This window comes from Podarcis liolepis (assembly GCF_965112155.1).
Source record: "Podarcis liolepis genome assembly, chromosome: 1".
Classification (NCBI taxonomy): domain Eukaryota; kingdom Metazoa; phylum Chordata; class Lepidosauria; order Squamata; family Lacertidae; genus Podarcis; species Podarcis liolepis.
In genome coordinates, this window is record NC_139554.1 from 138754540 (window position 1) to 138781814 (window position 27275).

The 27275-nt window shown below is 39.9% G+C and overlaps 1 protein-coding gene across 4 annotated transcripts in view; it reads left to right on the plus strand.

The window, feature by feature from the left end:
• KANSL1L (KAT8 regulatory NSL complex subunit 1 like) overlaps positions 1-27275 on the plus strand; it is a 30367-nt gene that overhangs the window by 743 nt on the left and 2349 nt on the right. For 2 of the 4 annotated variants that reach the window (XM_083472667.1, XM_083472666.1), the window contains exons 2-14: positions 5478-6586; positions 8227-8368; positions 10381-10578; positions 11498-11619; positions 13480-13684; positions 20179-20332; positions 20727-20825; positions 21024-21161; positions 21618-21742; positions 22950-23074; positions 24068-24122; positions 25567-25676; positions 26624-26792. In XM_083472667.1, the coding sequence (XP_083328793.1) occupies positions 5505-6586; positions 8227-8368; positions 10381-10578; positions 11498-11619; positions 13480-13684; positions 20179-20332; positions 20727-20825; positions 21024-21161; positions 21618-21742; positions 22950-23074; positions 24068-24122; positions 25567-25676; positions 26624-26792 (2724 nt within the window). In that variant the 5' untranslated portion in view covers positions 5478-5504. Of the gene's footprint in view, positions 1-486; positions 765-2691; positions 2775-5477; positions 6587-8226; positions 8369-10380; positions 10579-11497; positions 11620-13479; positions 13685-20178; positions 20333-20726; positions 20826-21023; positions 21162-21617; positions 21743-22949; positions 23075-24067; positions 24123-25566; positions 25677-26623; positions 26793-27275 lie in introns of those variants that run through there. The other 2 variants (XM_083472665.1, XM_083472668.1) reach the window with 2 other exon arrangements.

Sequence of the window (27275 nt, forward strand, 5' to 3'; positions counted from 1 at the left end):
GCCTGTGAATCCGGATATATCGCCTCCTTTAGCATTACTTCAGCTTTGCACTTCCCAACACAGTTCGTTCCCTCATGGGGAAGTACCTAGGTATATTAGTTGCTGGAGAGTACTGGTATAGAACTGGGACGTGGGTGGCGCTTTGGGTTAAACCACAGAGCCTAGGACTTGCCGATCAGAAGGTCGGCGGTTGAAATCCCCGCAACGGGGTGAGCTCCCGTTGTTCTGTCCCAGCTCCTGCCAACCTAGCAGTTCGAAAGCACATCAAAGTGCTTCCAGCGGGAAGGTAAACGGCGTTTCCGTGCGCTGCTCTGGTTCACCAGAAGCGGCTTAGTCATGCTGGCCACATGACCTGGAAGCTGTACGCCGGCTCCCTCGGCCAGTAAAGCGAGATGAGCGCCACAACCCCAGAGTCTGCCACAACTAGACCTAATGGTCAGGGGTCCCTTTACCTTTACTGGTATAGAGTGCTGTTGCACTTGCCCTGCTTGCAGGCTTCTCAAAGGCATCTGGTTGGCCACCGTGAGAGCAAGATCAGTGGCAAACTTTGTGTTTTGAAATTTCAGTGCCCAGTGTGGGTGAACCAGGCGTACTCCCATAAATCTGCCTCTGGTTAGACGGGCCTTGGGCCTGATCCAGCAGGGCTTCCCTTGCATTGTTATAACAGTCAGACTGGATGGGACAATGGCAGACATTCAGCTGCTACCACAGCCCTGTGCATTCGGAGGGGCGCTTTGAAGTGTTATTACTTGCAGGTGGTAATGGTGAGCATGCCTTATTATACCTAGGAAATGGAGTTAATGAAAGCCACATTGATAAATATTTATGGACTGCTATTGAGTGAATGGAAATTACTGCTTCAAATGTATGCTTGTAAATGTATGTAACTTGGCTTGCTGCCAAACCTTTAGCCTTGCAGATAAAAATTGGTACAATAGACCAGGATAGAAATCTCATCCACATTTCCTACAGTCATGTGGGTAACTTGTTGGACTTGCCACTCGAGACTTTCTGATATAAGATGAATTATTAATACCTTCCAAAATGGTAGCTAACTGTATTGAAAGGTTGCAGTGTTTGAGACTTCTTAGTTTAGATTAGGGCTTGCCCACACTTCCACTTGGCCCTCCTCTTCCCCCTTGTTTACCACTGAATTGGAATAAATGTCAGTCAGGTTTTCTGCGGATTGACATTTACAGTGGTACCTCGGGTTAAGTACTTAATTCGTTCTGGAGGTCCGTTCTTAACCTGAAACAGTTCTTAAGCTGAGGTACCACTTTAGCTAATGGGGCCTCCCACTGCTGCTGCGCCGCCGGAGCACGATTTCTGTTCTCACCCTGAAGCAAAGTTTTTAACCCGAGGTACTATTTTTAGGTTAGCAGAGTCTGTAACCTGAAGTGCCTGTAACCCGAGGTACCACTGTATTCTGATTCAGCGGTAAAGGGTGGGTTTTCCCGAGGAAAGTGGTGGGGCAAACAGAAAGCCACTCAGACTTGTTTTTCTCCTTTACTTATAACACTAGAACTTGTACAAGTTCAATGAAGCTGAATATTGTAAGATTTAGGACAGACAAAAGGCAGGACTTATTCATGCAGCACATAGTTGAAGTATAGCATTTGCTCCCCCGTGAGGCAGTGATGGTGACCAAATTGGATGGCTTAAAAAGAGGATTAGACAAAATCGTGTAAGAGAGGAGCTGTCAATGACTAGTAGCCCTGATGACAGTGATCTATCTCCACGGTCGGAGGCAACAATGCTTCCGAATACATGTTGCTGGAAGCCACGGAAGGGACTATTCTTATGTTCGACCATTTGTTCAATGTGCTTAAGTCCTGTGATGGATGGCAGCACCTCTCCAATACTTAATGTAACTTTTCCAGGTTAATACTTGAGATCTTCAACTGGAATTTGGAGAATTGGATGTGTTCTATATGCAAACTTGCCCTTTACCACATTAAGCTGCTCTTTGCCAAATAAGTATATTTTTGATTAAATGACATGTTTATCTGGTAGTTAAAGCAGTACAACATCCTTCCTTATGCTCTCCAGCACTTCCCTTTTATAGTTGTCAGCCTCGTCTAGAGGAGAGATGAGGGAGCCAATTTTGAATCACGAATGGACTTATCCACCTAGGGGTCCTTTACCTTTACAATGTAGCCTGGTGAGAAGACCCCATCCCCTTTGCTCTGTACTAACAAATTGTATAAACAATTTCTTTATAACATTGCATTTTTTTTCTTTGATTGTTGAGTTGTTGACTTTTGTCCTATTTGAATATTGATATTCTGTTTAGTAAGAGAGAAATCTATGAAGGCATGCAGATGGGATTCATATTTGCTGTTTCAGTATCTGCTAATTGGACAAAATAACATTTTTATGGAATCACATTGAAACGGCTAGTCTTGAGGGAGTCATTTTCTACAAAGCATTTATGGTAGTGTTTTTAATCTGTTGAGTGTATCTATGAAATGTTAGTTACTGAAATAAAGATGACTCTGAGCTGTGTCAATAACTGTGTGATAAATCTGAAGTGTTCAAATCTCTTAGTGGAGCTCTAGTGTGAAGCTGTAAATTTATTTCTTTTAATGCTATTGTCACAAACGTATTTAGATTTGAATTTGAACTAGTATATGCACATAGTTGTCTGCCTTATGCATTTTAATCTATCATGGTACCTCTGGTTGCGGACAGGATCCGTTCCGGAGGTCTGGCTGGATCTCGAGGTTTTCCCAGCTGGAGGACCACTTCTGCGCATGCGCGCGCAGCAAAACCCGGTAACATACTTCTGGGTTTGCTGCTTATGTATCCTGAAGTTTATGTAACCAGAGGGTTACGTAAGCGGAGGTACTACTGTATTTTGGTAGTCTCTTGGTTTACTCACTGTGATTATCAGTGTAAAGTGATAGGAGTTCAAAGTTATTATTCTGTTTCTCTTTATTGTTAACAGATCAACATAGTGAAATATTTATACATTGCAGCTGGCAAATGTTTTGGGTATCAACAAAAGTAGTCATATTGGAGTTTTAAAAAACTATTTGAAGGCATTGCAGGTATTTGCTAGTTTTTGAAACCCTGCAGCAGTTTTCAGCAAATCAGACAATATTTTTAAGGGTCTCACAGAAAACCAATAAGGATGCAATCCCGTACATAAGTAGTGGAGAACCTCCAGCCTGCAGCCCTAAATAGGTGCAGCAGCCCCCCCCCCATGTGACCTGTGAAGCTCTTTGGTCAAGCCACACCCACCTGCCCTCTGTCCAGCGTGACACACGCAAAGACATAGGTTCTTGCTAAAGTGAAGATTGTGCTGTCTTCAGCACTTGTAAAGCCAGAGGGTTTGGCAGACACTGACAACCAGCTGATTGGTGGCACTTACAAATTACTGTGTCTTAAAAATAGGAGAAGATGTTTCATCTGACATCACAATTATGTCAGATGTTAAAGAGTTGGATAGGCCCACATGTCAAAATGACTTGTGGAAATCTGAGGACCTAAGGTCTTAACCAGCTGTAAATGATTCCCAGCCCCCGCTGTATGTGCTTACCTGGGAGTAAGTCCCATTGTGCTCAAAGGACTTATGATCTGAGGAGACATGTATAGGATTGCACCATGAATTGCTAATTAAATGATTTTTCAGGATCAAATAGTAAAAAAAAGTTAATTTTGAAGACATAGAATAGTTTGAAAACAATATTTTATTGTACCTGAAGTTATGTTTCAGTCACTGAAGCTATTTCCTTTAATTGAATTAGTGCCTCTGGTAGCTTCCTAGAGAGCATTTCAGATATCACATTTTAATTTCAAACTTTTAGATCTTCCCTTAATTCATGATATATATTTTTAAGGAATGTTGACAACTGGTTTTGAGTCTTTTAATTATAGACTTGTATTTAATTGATTGCTTTTCAAAAGTTTAATAGTTTAATTTTTACTTAAACTATATACTGTCATTCAACAAAAATTCTCAAAGTGGTTTCCATAGTAAAATTTAAGTAACAAAACACATTTTATTTAAAGTTTTCTTTATATTTTATCTTCTGTTCCCTTTTTTGTACACACTGTTCTGTGATGCAGCTTGTTAAAATACACAAAAAGGAAAAGAAACTGTGTTAGTTCATAACAAAAATTACACCTGACTAACACCTTTATTTGGACAAATGAAACATCAGTTTGGATGGTAGGAGTGAGGAGACAAAGGCAGGCTTATGTTGAAACTACCAAGCCTGAATTTAGTGACTTCAAAATCAAGCCACCTTTTCTCTCTCTTTCCCCTTTCCCCTTCTCAGCATCTAGCCTGATGAAGAATTCTGGAGAACAGGAAAGCTTTGCTCACTATTTTGTGACATTCTGGTTGGTCCTAGTAAAGGCATTGTGCACTGTGGATAGTTAACAGATGCCAGACTTTCCCTTATTTTTTTCCTTACTGTAAAACAAAGTAAAATGCTCTCCCTACCCCCAGCCTTTGAAGTACAGCAGCCAGAAAGTAAACAAATTGCTATAGCAAGAAATTTCATATGCTGTTTATATTTTAGGAATTAGGAAAATGTGGAGAGATGAACAAAAAGTGATAAACTGTTAGGCAAGATTAAATATATGAGGATAGGAAACTGTTCAATCTGGAACATTAAAAATAAAAACATTGGAGAGAAAAATATAATGGATGTTTTTATAGGACTCCTATTTTTAATTGGATGACTTTTTAAAGAGGAAAATTAGGATATGAAAACTGCAAATAATTATTTTGTATAAAATTGAGAATAATGGGAACCAGGCTTACAGAAAGAGTTACAGATATCCTCCTGGCTGTGAAACAATGGTCTGGTTCATATGATCCAATCCTGATTGATTAAGCTTGGGTATGCTTGAGCTTTGTGCACTTTCATCATGCTTTAAAGTTGTCTTCCTAATCTTGATTTCTTAGAAAGTCATTAAATGTAATTCATAATTCACGCATAATAGGGGTCTTTTATGCCATTCGTGCGAATGAAGTAGTGAATCAGCAGCAAAGGGGCTGCATGGGCACACAGCTCGTGTATGTCTTTGCTTATTGATAATGAAAATATGGGGGGAGGGGGGAAATACCTGCAAACAGAACTGATTTATATATTTAAAATAGTAACAAGCAAAAGCATACATAGTTATGGTTTCAACATGGCCAGTATTTTGGTGCACCTAAAAATATTACTACAGCCTTTGTTGTTGTGGCAGGTGTTCTGAATTAGATGTTTCCATAGATTCATAGAGCTATAGAGTTGGAAGGGGCCCAGAGGGTCATCTAGTCCAACCCCCTGCAATGCAGGAACACAGCTGTCCCAACTGAGCTATCCAGGCACATAATCACGGAACAGTTGATAAGATTATTTTATTTTATTAAAGAGCAACTGCAAATTATATCTGGAATTTATGGCACTGCAGAAGTGGAAATTAACAGTAGATATTATCAAAACAATAGTTTTATTCAGTATTTGCTTTTCTTACAGGTTGGGTGTAAACTGCTTACGACAGCTATGACACCTGCTCTTCAAGAGAAAGCAATGAAAGGGCACGGTATCTGCTTATCATCTTCCTTGTCTTCAAGAGTGATGGAGTCCAATGATGCATTAGGCATGGGAAGTACCAGACCAGTAAAAGAGAAGATGAAAGATGGGTCTGTCACAAAAATTACTTGCTCCATGCTGGGGTTCCCCATTCCTCAAGCCAACCATAGCACTGATTGCTTTAACTTAAAATACTTGGGTTCTCAGTCTTCTAAACACTATCCAGTATTAATGAGCCCCAGTTCTACTTTCCATGTAAACAATAAAAATTGTGTGCAGAGGAACTCAGAAGAGCATAGCTGCTCCAAAGTGAGAAATCCGTTATGTAACAGCACTAATACACACTTCAGTCAAATTATTAATTCAGAATCTGGGGAGCAGGTCAGAGGGGAAACTTTATTAGGATCAACAAAGAACTTACCTGAAATGGGAAAACTATTTGATTCATGTTTAACTGAATCCCGCAATGTAGAAGAAAGGCAGCTTCCTAACTGTCAAGGGTATCAGAAGAATGGCTTTTTGAGCAAGGCATTATTTATTAATCCTGAGACAAAAAAAAGAGACCTCTTCCATCAAGTGTGTGATGATGCCCTGGAACCAAAAATGAACTACAATCCCAATACTAAAGAACAGGAATTGAATTATCATTTACTTCAGTGTGTAAGCAAGCAACAGGCTTTGCTCAGCCGGGCCAAAAGAACTCAGAAACGTTTGCAAATACTCTTGGCGAAGCATGTTGTCAAACACTGTGACCAGCAGATGAAATGCTTTGTGAGACGCCAACTACAGAGAATGAAAGCCTTTCATGATCCATCCGGTGTTTTGGGTGGCAGCTATCATAGATGCACCAACATTAAAATGGAAAACATAGAGGCTAATGCAAGTAAAGATATACAGCGTGATTTTGATGTTTCATCTGATGAAATCAAAGTGTTTGCTCGCTCAACAGCTGGACTCCTATTTCATGCGGAAGAGAGTTTGGATTCTGATGCCACTTGTAGCAGCTCAAGTGAAGATGATGATGAGCAGATTTCCAGAAAAGCTATGTCAGTGTAGGTATTAAAAGAATTGCTGAACTTCTGTGCTACAGACCTGCATGCTCAAGTTCCATGTAAATCTGTGATATCTCTGTACATAAAGGACAGAAGATGTGATATGTTAATGACAGGATCTCCAAATCTTTTATTTTTGGAGTCAGTTTCACTAAGTTGATAAAGTTTACTGATGTAAATGGAACTGCTCTTTGATCATAGCTTGTTATATGAGTCAAATTTTACAGTACAGGCAATCCTTGCTTTGCATGGGGGTTCTGTTCCAGACCCCCATGTGCATTGGCAGGGCCAGAGTAAAGCGTTCTGCCCCGCCCCCGTTCCACTCTTTTAGTGATCAGGTCACTTCTGGGTTTGGCACTGTTGGGAGTTGCCTGTACAAGCAGCAAATTAGTGACACTATTTCAGCACCATTGAGATGTGTTCCCTGTGGCTGGTATCATCCAGCTGTGCCATATTTTTACATCCATTGAAGTAGTTTTCCAAGGTGTTCGCAAACACAGCTCATTATAGTAGTCTAAATGCAAATCATCTGGGAGTGTGGACAAAGGTGACAGCCTATCTGTGCTTGAGGGCCTGTAGTTGGCTCACCAAGCTAAACTGGTGAAAGGCACTTCATGCATTTATTGTGTCACGGTGGCGCTGTGGTTTAAACCACTGAGCCTCTTGGGCTTGCCGATTGCAAGGTAGGCTGTTCGAATCCACGTGATGGGGTGAGCTCCCGTTGTTCTGTCCAAACTCCTGCAAACCTAGCAGTTTGAAAGCATACCAGCGCAAGTAGATAAATAGGTACTGCTTCAGTGAGAAGGTAAATGACATTTCTGTGTGCTCTGGCTTCCAGCATGGTATCCTGTTGCGCCAGAAGCAGTTTAGTCATGCTGGCCACATGACCCAGAAAAGCTGTCTGCAGACAAACACTGGCTCCCTCGGCCTTAAAGCAGAGATGACTGCCACACCTCATAGTTAAATTCGACTGGACTTAATCCTCCAGGGGTCCTTTACCTTTTATATGTTTCAAGTCTGGATTGCCAATGTTACATGGATGGTTCTCTCTCTTATGATTTTATTGGCTAACGTATGCCAATAAAGGCTAAATGAATGAAGGTACTTCATGCCACAAATGCCACTTGGACATGGCCATCCAAGCTCATGTAAACCTGCTTAAGCCTTAGGGTCTGTATCAATTGCCTATGTTCTCTAGGCATTTGATTTATGGGAACCAGGAACAAGGCCTTCTCCGTAGTGGTACCAAAATTATGGACTTCATGTTGCACTCATGTTCTGCTTTCAGGCATTTGATCCACATCTTGTTGGCCAACAGGATGCTGGACTAGGTGGGCCATTGATTCAGCAGCATCTTACTATGTGCTATATAATAATAATAATAATTTATTATTACGGCTATGTTTTCAACTCTGTGCAGAAATCAGACTCAATTCAGCTCTTTCTGTTTTTAGCAGATGCTTCTAAAAGGCATTTTATGATATATTCACTGCTGTTTTAACCTGTTACTTGCTAGTTATTGTATCCCCAAAGGCTTCTGGGGGGAAAGTGTCAGATTTGTGATATCCTAAGGACTCTTTTGAGTTGTCTTTCTAAAATAGTGATTATCTCTTCTAACCAATGTAATGTGTTCTTCCTAGTAACTATAGATCTGACTGGAAATGGCTGGTAGACAGAGCTAATGTTGGCTGTCGCTGGACATGGCTTCAGGCCCAGATTTCAGAGCTAGAATACAAAATCCAGCAACTCACTGACCTTCACAGGCAGATTCGTGCCACCAAGGTATTGTCAGAAAGGAAGAAAAATGGGTTATTGAAATAAAAGATTGATAAATGTTTTTTCTCTGTGTTCTGTGGTTTCTGGTATCTAAGCAAAAGCCATTATGTAAAATCTACAAAGGTCAATGAAATAGTAGGCTGAGTTTGAGTGTTGTGTTTGTTTGAAAGTAGGATTGTGGTCCAGAATCCATACTAAGATTTGTAGTTTACTGGGCGGCCTTGGGCAAGTGACTGTTTCCCAGCTTAATTTATTTCATTCTTAAAAAAAAAAAAGAGGCGAGGGGGTGAAATCCATCTTGTTTTGTTCTTGTGGTAGTGAAGCTCTGCTGTGAAGTGTAGTCATAGACTGGGGACAGTGACAGGAGACTGGTATGAGGGTAGGGACTGGTATGAGGAGGATGAAGAGAGGGTGCTTCTTATTTTGGTAGTTTGGAAACAAGTAAGTTGTGTGCATTGGGATGGACCAACCAAAACATTGTCTATAAGTCTCCAGTATAAGTACAGTGAGGAAGCAATAATTAATAGACAGGACTCCTCAAACACAGTCATAAACAATCAATTAAAATAATTTTCATCTTTTCTTGAAGTGTAACTAAACAGAAAAAACACAGATAGGCCACAACTATCTTTTCCCAAGGGGTGGAGAGCATGGAAGAAAATGTTATTGGAAGCAGAGAGTTGTCGACCGGTACCAGCAATCTGAGTCTTGGTTTTTTAGTGATACCTGGTTCCTTGTAGATTAATCCTTATGGAAATAAAGAAAATAGCTGTTGTGGGCAAGGGAAAGCAGATCTTTACCCCCCCCCCCAATAATTTGTATTGGTTTTCATGTAAATACAAGAACAACATATAACTACAGTAACTTGTCCAGTGGCACAGTCTTACTAAGTTTCATATGCAGTACACAGTACACAAGCAATAAGTTTTTTTATGCATTGTCAATTCAAGTATCCTCTCCACAGAGGAAAGCAGATCTTTATGCATATATTGAATTGCCTAGTGATTAAACTATTTTTTTGAAGAAAATTTATTGTGCACTTTGCATGATGATTGAGTTCTTTATATAAGGTAATCCAATAAAGATCATGCTTGGTAATTTAGAGGGACAGATTTAATTTTTTTTAAAAGATTAAATCAAATCTTTATTATTACAGTCAACGACCAGCATTAAGGAAACAAGATAAAAGGCACATAGAATGTGTATAATAAAGAAAAGGCTGGTACTTGTCAATCCAGCATCTCTTCTCAAAGAGCTGGAAATCCAAGACCTCAGCACATTGTAAATCCTGGAGAGGCTCATATGTATGCAGGCAGGCAGGCCTGCAGATAATCTGTTTTGCAAACTAACACTGTCCCAGAAACAAACAAGTTGCCAATATGTGTTCCAAATTGTTGACCATATAAGCCTTCTAGCTGCACCTTTTGTACCAATTGTCTTCAAAGCCATTTCCATATGGAGCAAAGGACAGTAATCTAGTCTCAGTTGTGAACAGAAGATGTGTCACTGATGCAAATCTTGTTTTTTATTATTTATTGCATTTATATCCTCCTCTTCAAGGAGCTTGGTTCTCCTCATTTAATTCTCACAGCTACTCTGTGAGGTAGGTTAGGCTGAGAGGAGGTGACTGCCTCGCAGTGAGATTAATGTTTGAGTGGGGATGAGTGGGCTGATTTACAGCAACTTGCAGGTCTGATTGCTGAATCATAGTTAGTGTTTGGGCAGCATCACATCTACACTGGCCCTCAGGATGTTTCATTTAGCAGATGAAACTAGAAAATGATACAACAGTCAATACATAGATTTGTATGCCAAATTTTTGAACTGGAGCAGAAAATCGCTATAATGTTAGCTGCTTGCAAAAATTGACGTTGCAGCTTTATTGTCTTGTGAGATTATTCACCTTGTCTGTATATAGATCACACTTTGAGCTCTAAATCATTAAAGTGTTTCAGGGGGCTGCAGCAGTTTGAGAGATTACATTTGTTACACAATTGTGTTCAATTGCTGTTGTCTAGGGAATGGTGATCCTAGAAGAATTTCCAAATCCAAAGGACTTCTTGAAGAAACGAACACAATTGATGGACCATGAAGCTTTATTAAACACCACAGGGAATTCACATGCTTCCCTTGAGAGGCAGGATGCTTGGCCGGAACATGATTTCGAAATGTCACCCAGCAGTCCAACTCTGCTTCTCCGCAACATAGAAAAACAGGTATTCAAGTGAGAGTGAGCATCAGATAAAATTAGATAATTTGTAGCAAAACACAGGTACGCTGTAATAGCTTATTAATAAAACAAAGTTCCATATTTCTGTAAGCATGATCTGCATAAGTTGCAGGAAGTGGGAGATTGTGTAGTGGTTTTTGTACACTCAGAAGGCATCTTGGAAGCTGTAGTGTTAGACTTGGTTTGGCAGGTCTTAATTCAGAAATTTACTTGTGAAATTCACATTGTCCAGTAACAGTGTCTCCATTTCATCTATCTGTTATGAGGATAAAGTGTGATATATTTTATGTATGCTACTTGAGCACCTTTTATGTCACCCATGGCAGGGGGTTGGACTCGATGGCCCTTGTGGTCTATTCCACCTCTATGATTCTATGAGCATGATAAAGTCAAACATTTCAGTTTCAGGCAGGAGGGCTGTGGAAAAAAGTCTTGGTTTTTCATTTCCCTCCCTGACTTTTTCCCTTGCCCTTGAGCTTAGTATTCATAATTATAGTGTGATTTGCAAAAGAGATTGTTTAATGTGACCATTGCATGAATGTGTTTAGTGTTTATCTCTCTAGTGCAGGGGTGGGGAATTTATTTGGTGCAGTGGTTCTGATCTTTATCTTCCTTCTACCTCCACGGGCCAACTTTGACAGGCGAGTGGGACCACCTACCTGTCAAATCATCTGAAATCATAAAGTCAGGTGGGGGTGGGAGAAAAGGTGGGGCTTGGTCAAAAGAGGCTTTGCAGATGTTGCCGATTGGAAGTGTCTGCAAAGTCCCTTGCACTGTGCTTTCCTGAGCACCAGCTGATTGCTGGGTGCTTTAGAAGCACTGTGCTTTGAATATAATCCTGAGTTCTTTAGACTGTTATTTGCTGTGCATTCAGTTCAAGGTTTTCCCTTTGATTCTTCTTTCAGAGTGCTCAACTGAGTGAAATAATCAGCAGTCTGATTACTCCTCTCAATCTCTCTCCCACATCATCTCCTCTTTCCTCAAAGTCCTGTAAGCAGAAAGAGTTGGCCAATGGCATCTCTATAAGGTACGTGACACTTTCATGTATTTCATAATAACTGTATTTCATAATAACTGGATATTTAGCATTTGGGGGAATGTAATATGAAATGACAGTACAACTATTGTTGTACAACATTATTAACATTATTAAATAATAATACAACAGTATTATTATTTAAACAAACTTGCAGTAGTTTAGTATTACAAGGCTGCAATCCTATACACACTTGGGAGTATTGCTGCAATCCTAGCCCCCGCCCCCATACCACTAGAACTTAATTCTGAGTAGACATAGCATTGCATGGTAAGTACTTTTAAACTCAGTAGGGCTTGCTTGTGAGGAGACATTTATAGGATCAATGTGTTTTTAAAAACTCCCTGTTTGATAATAATGAGGATGCTGTTCAGAAGAGGCTGACATGTGCTTTGAAATACTGTATATGAATTGCATAGAGCAATTACCAAGATAATAAATATATTATTTTAACGTAATATTCTCCTTCTATTGTAATAATGGTGATCTATGATAATGTTAAGCACATTAATACAACAATATAAATCACATTTATAAAGTTAGTAAAACAAAATATAAATGAGTTAAGACAATAGACTTGGAAAATAAGGTGGTTGTTCAGTCTTCTAAAATCAAAATAGTCATTCTATCATGCAATAGGAGAGGGTGAGAGATGGGATTTCAGTGCTTCTCCATTGGTTCTGCTGAAGGACCAGCAACTTTGGGCTCTTTTCCAAATTGTTCCATTCCAGCTGAACATTACAAGAATGCCGTAAGGAAGAACTAGTGTTTGAGCTTGTTTTCTTGCTATGAAGTCCTTTTCCTTCTGTGCCATGCCTTCTGGAATGTACACCTGGGAGCAGGGACTGTTTTATTCCTAATATTTATGAGCTGCTTTGGAAGCTTTTTTTCTGGCTGAAAAGTAGGATAAAAATGTGTTAAATAAAACATAAATTAATTTTTGTTAATAATGATTAAAGATGATTGGATTTAGATGGTGGAGTAATGAGATTAGGTTTTATTCTAATGAGATTAAGAAATCTCAACTAAGAAGATGATTTCCCATGTTTTTAAAAGCTATTATGGTCTGTCTTGAATAATAAACTGAGGATGTCTCTTTAATGGTTCAACTTCACTAGGGGTCAGGTCTCATTTCTTTGCCACTGATACTTCTCTATGCTGTTTTTCTTGGGAATATTCATGTTCACAGTTTATTGCTTCCAGCAAGTACCTCTGTGAAAGTACAGTGGTACCTTGGGTTAAGTACTTAATTCGTTGCGGAGGTCACTTCTTAACCTGAAACTGTTCTTAACCTGAAGCACCACTTTAGCTAATGGGGCCTCCTGCTGCCGCTGCACCACTGGAGCACAATTTCTGTTCTCATCCTGAAGCAAAGTTCTTAACCCAAGGTACTATTTCTGGGTTAGTGGAGTCTGTAACCTGAAGCATATGTAATCTGAAGTGTATGTACCACTGTATAGAGAAATTATGGAGCAATGTTGGAAGGTTTAGAAGTTGGGCTCCCAGCTTTAGAAGATCTAATTAAACCAATATGAAGAATAATTAAACCAATATGAAGAATAATGTATGGACAAGCAAATCAATATATGTACATTGCCTAGAGCAGCCTTTCTCAATGTTGTTGAACTACAACCCCCTTCATCCCTGACCACAGGTCTGGCTAGCTAGAGATGATGGGAGTTGTAGTCCAATAGCACATGGGGCTCCAAAGTTGAGAAAGGCTGACTTAGAGTATATCACTTAATCCTGAGTACACCTTCTGATCTTGAACTTGGTGTATGGAACTCAAATATTATATAATATGCAGAGCTTATTTCTGACATCCTAGGATAATTCTTTGGTGCTTTTCAGAGATTCAGAGAACAATGAGGAGATATCATGCACCAGTAGTTGGTTGGTTGACCAACAACACCTGAAGAGGAGGAGGAAAGAAAAGGCGAAGTTGAGAACATCATCTGTTGCCGTGATATGCACATCTGCTCGCACTAGACCACTTCAGAGTTTCCAGAGGAGGAAGCTGTACAAAATGAGCACTGCTTTCAATTCAAACCAGCAGGTACAAATGCATGTTTCTATCTCTTTAAGAAAGTATGTTAAGGTTCCAGCTTTGTGTGCCAGATTAGTATGGGTGTGTATCTACTACATGCTCCTGCTCTTTTTCTGTTCTGTGAGATCCTAAATTAGGGGAGAAAATTTTCAAGAAGCAGGTCAGACACATAAGGCTAAACTGGATTTCCTAAGTTGGCCTTGTTGACCACCACAACTTCCTTTTTCTAACTAGGTGTGATGTTGGATGAAGCATTGTATATATTCATCCTTAAAAATAAAATAAAAAAACCAAATTCGATGATTCTAAATTATTTTTCTTTGCTATCCAGTGTCTCACACATAGGGGGTACCCCTGTATTGTCACCTGGATTTTCCCTTTGGGGGACAAAAGAACAGGAGAGAGAAGCAAGATATATTATGGATTAATTATACAATGAGTTTCTTTCATGTGACCATTTATATGAGTCCAGAACTGAAAGCATCTTCCATCTTGTTGGGTCATATCCTTACCAAATTTTCTGGATGACAGCCCACCATGTATGGCAGTGAGGTCACTTTGACTTGACCAGTGGGCTGGGCTGTGTTAACAGGCCGCATTCTGCTTCATACTACCGTAGTTTTCGCTCCATAACACACGTTTTTTTCCTCCTAGAAAGTAAGGGGAAATGTCTGTGCGTGTTATGGAGCGAATGCTTCCCTCCTCCGTGGTTTCCAGCGGGAGAAGAGCCGCTGAATGGGGAGGAGAGAGGGACAGAGTGCCTGCTTCTTTAAAGGAGCAAAGCGAGAGGGGAGAGGAGCCGCTTACATGAGTGTAAGTGGCTCCTGTCCAGTTGGCTCCTTTAAAGCAAGCAGGTTCTGCTTCTCTCCCTCCTCCCCACTCAGCAGCTCTTCTCCCCTCTCGCTCTTTCAGCTCGCTAAGGTGGGGGGGGGGAGGGAGAGAAGCAGAGCCTGCTTGCTTTAAAGGAGCAAAGTGGGAGAGGAGCCCCTTACACGAGTGTAAGCGGCTCCTGTCCGGTTGGCTCCTTTAAAGCAAGCTGGCTCTCTGTATCTCTCTCCTCCCGCTTTGCTGGAAATAGCAGGCAAGATTTTCAGTTACAGATAGGTAGCTGTGTTGGTCTGCCATAGTCAAAACAAAAAAATTCCTTCCAGTAGCTGAAGAAGTGTGCTTGCACACGAAAGCTCATACCAAGAACTAACTTAGTTGGTCTTTAAGGTGCTACTGGAAGGAATTTTTTTGTTAAGATTTTCAGTGTCCTCCCACTTTGCTTTTCAGCTCGCTAAGGGGGGGAGGGGGAGGGGGAGGGGGGAGAGAAGCAGAATCTGCTTGCTTTAAAGGAGCCTACCGGACAGGAGCTGCTTACACTCGTGTAAGTGGCTCCTGTCCGGTAGGCTCCTTTAAAGCAAGCAGGCTCTCTGTCCCTTCAGCAAAGTTTTTCAGCTTGCTAAGGGGGGGGGGGAGGGAGAGAAGCAGAGCCTGCTCCATGCGTGCTCCTTGTCCCTTGAGTGCTTTTCCTTCCCTCCCCACTTAAAACGTGGTTACAAAGCACAGATCCACATGGATCCTCAGGATTTTTGCACTGGGTCACCCCAAATTCACCATCAGATCACATAGCATGTCCATGGCTACAGTTTGCACCAAAAAAATCACGCACCCACTGTTACCTGGGGCTGCAGTGGTGCAAAAACATGGTTACAAACATGGATCCACATGGATCCTCAGGATTTTTGCATTGGGCTACCCCAAACTCACCGCCAGATCACATGTCTGTGGCCACAGCATGAACCACAAAAATCATACATCCACTGTTTCGTTTAGAATATTTTTTTTCTTGTTTTCCTCCTCTAAAAACTACATGCATGTTATGGTCGGGTGCGTGTTATCGAGCGAAAAATACGGTAGTTATTTAGGTAAAGATTTTTTACAAATGGTTTAACACTAGAGAGTTAATGTGGAAGTATATAAGGAAAGAAAGCAGTGTATCTGAGCTGCGTTATTTGTTGCATTCAGACAACATGACTGAGCACTGAAATGGCTTTAAGAGGTCAGCTAGGCTGAAGTTACTAATCAAGAAAGGTTTTTGCGAGCAGAAATGATACGCCTCTTCAGATAAAAACAGTATCTTCACTTAGCTTCTACTGAGGCCAAGTGAGGCTAACATGAAATTACAGTCCACGCCCCCCAACCAACAAGGAAATGCAATCTGATTTTACTACACGTGTCCGCATCATTAGTACAATACTATACTGCAACATGTGGAAGACAGGAGTGCCTGGTGTGCTCTGGTCCATGGGGTCACGAAGAGTCGGACACGACTAAACAACAACAACAATACTGCAACATGCTGCCTTGTTACTTTTGACAGCAAACTTCAGAATTCAGAAATGAAGCAGCAGTATTGTAGTCTGCTCTTTCCACCTAATACATATGTCTGGAGAAAAATGGCAATTGAAAACTATCATACTTTGCTAAATCATAGTTCTGTATAATGAATTCTTTGAAAAGCAGGGCTTGGCATGCAAGTAAACCCTGTATTGAATACTAAGTTGTTTGCTACGGAAGCAATGACAAGCTTAAGTTGGATGTCTCCAAGAGCTGTTGTAAGACACAGAGAAGGAAAATTCCAAAACAACTCTCAGTTGCATTTGGGCTTCAGAAGTGTGGGAGCGCATGATCTAAGTTACAGAGACAGATAGGTAGCCGTGTTGGTCTGCCATAGTCAAAATAAAAAAAATCCTTCCAGTAGCACCTTAAAGACCAACTAAGTTAGTTCTTGGTATGAGCTTTCGTGTGCATGCATACGAAAGCTCATACCAAGAACTAACTTAGTTGGTCTTTAAGGTGCTACTGGAAGGATTTTTTTTATTTTAAGTTACAGAGAGCTACTCTTGCTGCCATCAAAAACTTGTAATTGCTAGCTGTTTTCCGCGTCATAGCCAAAGGTCTTAGTAATTTGGGAGTTTATTGAAGATTGAGTTACGTGTTTGTTTTGTGTGTGTGTGTGTTAAACACACATTTACATATATGTAGCCATAAATAGATGTATTTGTATGTATGTAAATGTAACTGTTTAAGCCATCCAAGCTCTTAGAGACATGACAGAATCTTCATACAAAATACATTTTGTTTGTACAATAAAACAAATAAAACATTTCATATATGAGTTTCTTAGGAGTCAGAGGCCTAAAACTAATAATAGTTCAAAATCTCTCATATCAAATTAATGTATCTGTTCTAGTTTCAGAGTCTGGTAAAGGTGATGAGAGCATAAAGATCCCCCGCCCCAAACACTTACCTCTGAGGAAGTATGTTGCCATCTAAATCTGCTGTTTCTTTTTGGACTATTTATTTAATCACAAAACCTTACACAGCTGGCAGTGCTCAAGTTTAAAGGAAATTGAAACGCTGTATCTTCTCTTTGTCTTTTTTTAAAAAAGATTTTTGCTGTTCCAAGCTAGTTTAGTTTTCCTCTTCATAGGCTCAGAAGTGCCTTAAGCTGATCTGTGTTAAATTAAGATTCGACCTAGCATAAACAGCTGCAAAGTACCTGAACTGAAATAAATATTTAATTTGGAAAATTCTGCTTTGCTGCTGTTTTTGCAAATGATCTTAAAACTTAAAATCTTAAAACTTTTAAAACAAAATATAGCATATCGCATGTATAGAATCATAGAGTTGGAAGAGACCACAAGGGCCATCGAGTCCAACCCCCTGCCAAGCAGGAAACACCATCAGAGCACTCCTGACATATGGTTGTCAAGCCTCTGCTTAAAGACCTCCAAAGTAGGAGACTCCACCACACTCCTTGGCAGCAAATTCCACTGTTGAACAGCTCTTACTGTCAGGAAGTTCTTCCTAATGTTTAGGTGGAATCTTCTTTCTTGTAGTTTGGATCCATTGCTCCGTGTCCGCTTCTCTGGAGCAGCAGAAAACAACCTTTCTCCCTCCTCTATATGACATCCTTTTGTATATTTGAACATGGCTATCATATCACCCCTTAACCTCCTCTTCTCCAGGCTAAACATGCCCAGCTCCCTTAGCCATTCCTCATAAGGCATCGTTTCCAGGCCTTTTGACCATTTTGGTTGCCCTCCTCTGGACACGTTCCAGTTTGTCAGTGTCCTTCTTGAATTGTGGTGCCCAGAACTGGACACAGTACTCCAGGTGAGGTCTGACCAGAGCAGAATACAGTGGCACTATTACTTCCCTTGATCTAGATGCTATGCTCCTATTGATGCAGCCCAGAATTGCATTGGCTTTTTTAGCTGCCGCGTCACACTGTTGACTCATGTCAAGTTTGTGGTCAACCAAGACTCCTAGATCCTTTTCACATGTACTGCTCTCAAGCCAGGTGTCACCCATCTTGTATTTGTGCCTCTCATTTTTTTTGCCCAAGTAAAGCAAGAGGAATGGAAACCTTCACAAAAATAAGTATATTCCTCCTACAGTAACATTTCATTAATCAGGTTTTTATTTCCCTAAATATAGCAATATGATATTCATAAGAAGAGTTTTCTCAGGAAAAAGGAAAGAAAAGAAAAATGTCAGAGCCAGTGATTGAAGCTAAAAATGTTATGTCCCAATAAAACTTTGTCTTCACCTAAAGGGGGGGGGGAGTAATTTTCACCTGTTTAAAATAAAGCAGGGTGGTATCCAATGCTGGCTGTTTACTAGCAGGACAGGAGAGAGAGGCATTTTTGCATGTTCCATCTCCCTTGTACTCCAAAGGATCCCTTTTCAATATTGTTTGCATTTCTATTTAAAAGCTAAAGGTTGCAATTTCAGCTGGCTGAAGATCTTTCATTGCAGTCAGAAGTAAGCACCACTGAGTTCAGTGAACCTTGCATCCAGGAAACTATCGTGCTTATCCTCTTTTAAAATTCTTTTATTGATTTTTCAAAATAACGTGAGTGATAATCTGTGAAAAAGGGTGCCATATCACCATAAAGTTAGTATCTTCTCCTTTTCTGACTAATGCCTTGACTTCCTTTGTTAATTTTTTAGAGACTGCCAATGTCCATGCTTTCTATTTCCACTGTGATAATTCCAAATGTTCTAGGGACTTTCCGTTTTGAGCAATAGGTTGTCTAGTAGCTATCAAAAGGAAGGTGATTAGTTCTTTATTTAAGGATGATAACAGTATCATCTTTAAAACTTGATAGCAGAACCAAGGTTGTGGTGCAAATAACATTTTGGTTTGTAGTCTAGCCAACCTCATTAACAGAATTGTTCCAAAATAGTTGCAGTTTTTCACATGCCCACCACGTATGAATAGTTGTTCTCCTTACACTTTCTCTAACAGAGCGGAGAAATGGTTTTATTGATTTAGTTGCACCTCAGAGGGGTCTATGTAAGACACTGAGAGTGTTTTCTTTTACACATGTGGATACTGATCTTTTTAGCCCACAAGCTTTGCCAATCTGCCCCTTCAAATTATGGTTTCTAAATCTGATTCCCAAGTACAGTGGTGCCTCGCAAGGCGAAAAGAATCCGTTCTGTGATTCTCTTCGTCTAGCGGTTTTTTCGTCTTGCGAAGCAAGCCCATTGGCGGATTAGCGCTATTAGCGGCTTTTAGCGGCTTATCTGCTGATCGGATCAGCTGATAAGCGGCTTAGCGGCTTAGAAAAAGGGGGAGAAGGGGGGGAAAACCGCAGGAACTCGCAAGGCATTGTCGTCTTGCGAAGCAAGCCCATAGGAAATTCGTTTTGCGAAGCACCTCCAAAACGGAAAACTCTTTCGTCTAGCGAGTTTTCTGTCTTGCGAGGCATTCGTCTTGCGGGGCACCACTGTATGTTTTATTAAATTTGTTTGGCCCAATTGTATGTCATGTACTATTTTGTAATTATTGATAATACATGTTCAGATTTTGTATTAGTATTCATAATTAGAATTTCAAATGGAGTTAGAGGCATAGAAGCATATGCGATAACTGTTGGACTTCCCAAAAAGTGTGTAATTTGATGCATATTCAGCCAATTCCCGATGTTTTGTCTAGCTTTACATGTTGATTGTTCTTATGTTCTCCTTTATTTAAAAGTTTCTTGAGCTGTCATGCTAATCCTAATAAATTTGGTATTGTGCTGCTCTTTGGTAAGTGTGCAAGCTCACACATAGTATTTAGGGATGTGGCTTGTGGCTTTGTGAAATGTAACTTCAAAATTTGACACATTCTATATGACAAGTAGAATAAATTGGAGCATGCCCAATATATTTGCCTGCAGGTTGATGTTAGGTGACTTTAAAAGGAGTTAAGAAATTAATGGAGGATTCCAGTCATTATTAGTCATGATGGGGGAGCAACAGCAGGAGGGGATAATTGCTTTCATGGGATTTTGGGGGTAAACAGAGAACAGAAGTTAAGAAAAATATTACAGATTTAATTTAGTAAAGTCAGGGATAAACTGGCTGAAGAATACCTATCTCTGGAGCAGTAGTCTCCAGACAGTTTGCTTTAGAATGTGAACAAGCTTTAAAAAGTTTTAAATCTGTGTGCCACCTTACAGGCTATGCAAGTGAGAGATGCCTTGTTTAATACAGAAGAGGTGGTTCCAGCCTCCATGTGGAGTACATATGAATTGAGCACCAAGCCCAGGACACAAAAACAACTCATGTTAGAATTGGACACCTCATTCCATCCCGTCTTATCATTTCCTTCTGGTAAGTGGTTGCTTGCTATCATACGTACAGCAGAACATCCCTTTTATTGACTATTTTATTATTATGCTGTATTTTCTGCATTCCTCCAAGGAGCTCAAGGCAGTGTCAGAGACTCCCCCTGCCCCCATTTTGTTCTTGTAAGTACTCTGTGAGGCAGTTAAGATTAAGAGAAACAGTAACTGTCACTAGGGGAGCTTCATGGTTTTGTACACTCCACTTAGCATTTTCTCCACAAAACTACTGGCACTTACATAGTGGAGAGTAGGCCAGACTTCATGAATTAGCCTTTGAAAATAGGAATGCAATGCACATGTAAGTGAATAGATTTTGGGGATAGTAGATTGCAATTAGATGATTTATATTTCTTTACCTAGATTGAATCTCTATTTTTCAGACACTTCTCTTCATGTACACTTTAAGACACTGCTCAAGAATTATGAGGTCAAAGGTGAATCTGCCCTTGGTTTAGAGTTAAAAATGTCTCCATCAAATGGTATGCAGTACATAATTTTGACTTTTTTTGTTTCAAAATTTATTATTTGACATTGTTTTGTTGATTTTTCTCCACTGTACTTTTTTTTTAAGTGATGGGGATGAATTTTTACATTGTAATTTAAAGTGCAAATAGAAAAAATAGCCTTCCTTTAAACTGAGAAGAAACAATAGTAAGATAGTGTTTATTTTGTTGTAGAATATTTTCATTATAAAGATCCTCCTCAACAGTGGATCTGTGGATTTGAATCCAGTTTCAAACATCAGACTGTGTCAGAAGCAGCTGAACAGCTGCTAGAGGGAAGAAAGAAAAGACATTTAAGTGAGACAGTGATTGGTAAGTTGCCTAAGCTATCAGGAGGTCAGGTAAATGACAAGTCCCCAGCATACTGTCCACTTCTGTCCACAAGAAGAAACTAACTGTTTGCAGTGCAATCCTGTACATCTCGATTCAGAAGTAAGTCCCATTAAGTTCACTCAGACTTGCTCAGAGGGAAGTGTGTATAGGATTACAGCCTCAAATGGATGTTTTGTCAAACTCTTGAGGATTGCATTCCAGCTGTAGAAACCATGTGGTACTGTGGAGAATAACGATGTTTGCATTTATACAGATAAGACTCTCTTAACAGTTTCATTGTCACTTCTTGCTATGTTCCATTTACTTTTATTATAACATCATGTGGAGCAGCTAAGTCGTAATTGTAGTAGTTGTTCAGAAATATCGTTCATTACATACAACTTCATTTTCTGAAAGATAAAGGACTCTTCCCCTTTTCTTTCTTTTGTGTGGCAGGAGAAAGTAGTAAGAGATGTGAAGCATTTTCCTTTCAACACGCAGAACCAGAATCCCAGAGTCCTTTTACAGGAGCAGCCAATGGAGACATGATGTCTAGATCAAGTCATAGTATATCAACACAGGTATGTTAAAATTATTGTACTGGAAGATTAGCAGTCTAGACCAACCTTCTCCCACCTGGTGCCCTTCATTTTTTTTTTTAATTGGAGCTCCCATCATCCTGGCCATTGACCATACTGGCTGGGTCTCAGGAGTCAGGTAGGGTGAATCTGGTCTAGAGGGGCTGATCTGCTTCAGATGTGTTGCATAGTATAAATTACTCTCTCAAACAGCTAAATCAGTATGCAAATCCTGGCAGGTGGAGAACAATACAGATGTGCCCCCAAGCAGCTCCAGCTCCAGCATGGTCCCTGTTCACATGAAAGCCATGACACATGATACATGAGAAGACCATGTTGGCGAAGTCCGATGGATAACAACTAAAGGGTGCCAAGTTGAGGGTTGTTGCTGTCTCAGCACCATCCTTTTGCTTCCTGCACTGCACTGGCTATGGAGTCAGCAGTAGGAGCATGTCTCCTGAGGAATGTAGCAAAGGAACATATTCCAGAGACACTCTGTACCATAACGAGATATTAGGGACAATATAAGGGATAAAAGTTGTACTTTAAAAAGGAGTTAGGACCCTCGTTCGTTTATAGGATACCTTGCCCTTCAGTAAAAAAAACTGAGCGGCTTACCAAAACCAGCTCTAAGACAGTCATTGCCCTCAGGCTCACAGGCTAAAAAGACTTGATAGAAGAGGAAAGGACTAGGAGGAAGAAGCAAGTTCCAGCACTAATTCTTAAAGTTACAGCTGACATCAGTGACATTTCAGGCTGTCTTGTCCTTGTCCATCCTTCCCACGAATCCCTCTTTCCACTAGACCAGATGTAGGAGCAAAGCTGGTGGTGATGTCTAGGTAAGGAGGAAATGGCAGCTCTGGTACACAGTTTTTCTCTTGAAAAGCAGACTGGATGGCAGTTAAGGCTCCTCACACAGGAGGGCACTCGATGGATTTACAACAAAGCCAATAAAAAACATTGTACCTCTGGCTTTGATAATTTAGTATATCAGTTTGTATTTCCATGAATTAATGATTATATATTAGTTTTAAACCAGAGCTTGTTTATAGTACTGACATTTTTCTGTTGGGATATAGTTTCAAAAATTTCTGATCAGCTTTGAGTATTAAAGATGGTTTTCTAGCGAGTTCTGTGCACTTAAGTATACTTTTGACTTTGAGTGTCCATTTAATGACATCCAATGTATAATGTTATGATTTTTGCACAGCTCAATTCAAGACGTAGACTGAGAAGTGAGAGCTCCTATGATATAGATAATATTGTTATACCTATGTCACTCGTGGCACCGTCCAAGCTGGAGAAACTGCAGTATAAAGAAATTCTCACTCCAAGGTACAGTTAATTTGTGTCCATTCATAAGACAGTGTGAAACTATATTTTGCTAGGGCCATACTGAACCTTAAAAGTACATTTGAGCCAGACTAGGAGGCCAAATTGCAAATGTTTCTTATCTCTAGAAAAACACATATTTTGATGATGTGGGGAGGAGGTAACTCAAAAGGGCAAAGGACAGCTTTCTTTTGCCACTTTCTTCTGCAGCAATGAAACTGCCACAATGCATCAGAACAGCCCAGGTGTATGCTGGCATACATGTCTGAGCATATATATTCCTCCCAGTGGGTTATGTTCTGGAATACACATTCAAGAATGCATCAAAACATTCTGATAGAACTGTAGCTGTTTCAGGTTTTCTCTGTGAAAGCAGTCAGGATTTGCTTGCCCTTACCGGGTTTCAGCAGAGCCAAATCCTGATTAGTTCCATAACACTGTCATGATTCCTGACTGGACAGGACTGTAGCCAATGAGGAGCTGTCCTGCTTTTGTTTTATTCTGTTACATTAAAGATGATATCAAAAGCTCTTCAAGCAGTGAAAGCAAAGAGTCTTGATTTTGCATCATATGAGGCTTCTTCAAATGTGTTTAGATTAAGTTGCTTTGGTCAGTGTCCAGAATTCATTGAAAATCATCATCATTCATGGGTACATGTCAATCCTAGATTAAATTTGTGCATTTCTCTGCTTTTCAAGTATACACCAGTGAGTTTTTACTGTCAGATTTAGTTAACTAATTGCAGCTCACTTTGCCCATAAAGCAACCAACTTTATAGTACTTAGAGGAGGCAGATGAGCAAAATAGTGGCTAGAGAGCGTCCAGTTCATATCAGCTTATAGTCAATGGATTTAAACTAGACAAGCACTAACCATACACAGAAATTCAATTATTTCATTTGTTGAATTAGTGTATTTGTAGTGTTTACTATGCAAAATGATTTTTCACAATGTGACAGAGATGAATTGTGCATTGAGGAATCTTTTTCATCAACAGCTGGAGAACTGTTAACCTCGAGCCTTTGGGAAGCCTGCATGAAGAAGAAGAAAAGGTTGGTTGTGTTTCCATCCATCTGATAATTTATAACATTGCTTTTGTTTTATCCAGTAGTTTTGTAGATCTACTAGAGCTGGAAACTATTTTCCCTCCCAAAATAAACAGTATCCTTGACACACATTTGCATGTTTATGAATTGTACAAGCGAGGAAAGGAAACAATAAGATCAGAAATATTGTATGAATGTTTTCTTAAGGTATTGGCTAACTAGTGCTTGAAAGTTCACAAAAATAAGTTATATCAGCCTTTTCAGAAGTACACCTTGAATGACCCCAAAGCCATTTTCACTTGCAACATCTACTGTTAAATTCTGGCTGAAATATCTTTGCTGAACAAGTTTTTTTATGGGTTATTGGAGAACATATGTTCCTGCTTCAGTCTTTCAGAGGGGAAACTTAGTCAAAATCAAACAAGCTGTCACCCATTTCTCAAAATTTGCTTGCCTGTACTGCAGGGTTATCATGTTCCTCCTTCAGCTGAAAATAGTAATTTAATGAATGACATCTATTTAGACAGGGCTGCTATATCACATACACTGCCATATTTCACAATCTGGCAATGCAAAAAGTAGAGTAAGCACATTTAATAAATCGTAATAGAGCCGCACACAGACACCACAAACCTAGATTTATATATTCACGGATGCCAGGGAGGTGCTGGTCCTGCAAGTCCTATACACAGTGCATTGAACAACCCTACAGTAGGCACAGGCAAGAACTCTGGTTACCTAAATCATTTACCTAAACCAGTTTGGTTTTACATAGCTATCACTGCTCTTTATGCCTTTTGTTTCCCCCCGACCCAATTTATCCCAACAGCACCCCGACCTATGTGTATGTCAGCCTGTGAGTATATTTCATACCTCTGATGAAATAAGCCTGCTCCACCCAGCTCCGCCCCCTTTCATGACGTATTTATGATGTATTGGGGCTACTTCAGGTTTGGGGCAATTGCGCATCTAACGCACCTAAACCGGGAGTTGCCTGTATAAACAGCTTCATGTAGCACTAAAATACACGTTCTGACCAGAAATTGACCAGTATCAGTTTCACATACTGTATAAACATTTTAAAGTAATACTCTGCCCAGGATAGTAAAATAACCTGTGAAAGAATTGTGTCTTTTTACGGTTGAAACATTGGTGTTTTATTCTTACCAAAAAATTAATGTATGTTCTAGAGATGTGTCAAGTTTTAAATTTGTATAGCTATAAAATGTGTTTTATAGACATACATCTAGGTTGCTTTTTTGCAGTTTTTGTTGATTGGTTTGATTTCCTTTTGGTTTTTCCACAAAAGCTTATGCTACAATAAATTTTGCTAGGCTTTAAGGTGCCACAAGACTCTGGGCAAGATCCAGCATCACGACAGTTGATACAACATCATTTCCCCTCTTCCCCTTATAAACAATGTTTATAATCTGGGCACTTTAATATTTAGGCAGAAGATCTGTCAGATGATGCCTATGCTTCGCGTCATGTAAACTACGAAGACAAAGAGAGAGCACGGTGGTCGCTGTGGCAACAGTGTCGATGGCCCAGAAGGAACAGGCAGGTTGATACCTATATAAGAGAAATGGTTTAGTCATGTTGGCCACATGATCTGGAAAGCTGTCTTTGGACAAATGCCGGCTCCCTCTGCCTGAAGCGAAATAAGTGCCGTGGTTCATAGTCACCTTTGACTGGACTTAACCGTCCAGGGGTCCTTTACCAAGAACTTGCAGCCTCATAGCCAGTTATCCTAAGAAACCAAACGTATGATATGATATTTTCCTGGAATTATTATTGCTCAAATAGCGATATTAAAATTTCACTAAAATATATTGCACGTTTCACACACAACTTTGAATAACTAAGGAAAGTGTTTATTAAATGCTGTTTAATGCCCTGTCCCAGTAAAGATTATAGAAAAGGATGTGGTAGGACAGCACACAGGAGGGTCCTACACTTTGCTACTCTTAAATGCAAGATTTCTTATACAGGCAACTTTCCATTTATGCACATTCAAGGCATGCATCGCTGCAAACCCTATACGCATCGCTGCAAACCCTGCAAAAATTGCCCTAAAAGAGTGCAAAAACGAAAATAATGCCTAGCAATCCTACAAGCCTTTGCAATTCCATGAGCCTTTGCATCAACCTCAGGCCTGTGGAAAGTTGGGAGTCTGCGCAAGGAGGTTTGGAGGGAGCGATTGTGGTGGAGTTTTGTTTTTTTAAAGGGCTTTTCAAGGGTTTCCGGAGCTTAGAGGTGGTTTGCAGGCTTTCTCAGTGGTCTTCCCCATATATGTGATTTCACTTACCGTGAATGTATGGTGCCTTGGAATGCAACACCCACACAAATAGGGAATTGCTTGTATACAGTTGTCTGCATTCAATTTTTGGGTTTTCCTTTCAAAATATTAAGAAATTTTAATTCTACCCCCTTAAAATATGACAGCATCTTATTTTCCATTAGATGGTTTCTGTTTGGAAAAAACTGGAGCTTTGTCTCATTAATAGAACATATAGCAGAAGTTCTGACGGACAAGATCCAGCATTGAAAGAAAAACAAGGCAACACTGACTTAATATCTGATTTTTCTGAAAACATTGCTGACGCTACTTCAGAAATCCACAGTTCTCTCTGCCTTAGGGAGTCTCAGTCTTCAGAAAGAAACCAAAAAACAAAGGTAAAATATATATATTTAGTAATAGCTGGGTGTGTTAACTTGAGTTGCAGTGACAGAAGGGACCAAAACCTGCTATCTATAAACCTTTTTGCTTTAAATTATTTAGCATTATATGTATTAAAAGTGTAAAACTAATTTAAAGGTCCACATTGTGGTGGTGGGTTTGTTTTTTTATTAATTTTTTAAAAAAACAAATTAAAGCTAGCATTTTTTGTTGACTATACTATACTGTTTTTAATTGTGCTATGTAGCAGTCACTAAGAATGTGAGCTAGAAAATCCCTGGTCATCCCTTACCTCAGTCCTGAACTCACTGTGGGGTGTAATACTACAAATCTAGCCCAGTGGGGCTTACTTCTGAGTAGATATGTATAGAATTACCCTGCATGACTGAAATCAAATGCACTTTCCTTTAAGTAAGTCCCATGAAACATAGTAAGCTTTGTTCTGAGAATTCAGGGATTGGATTGCAAAAGGCCTCAAG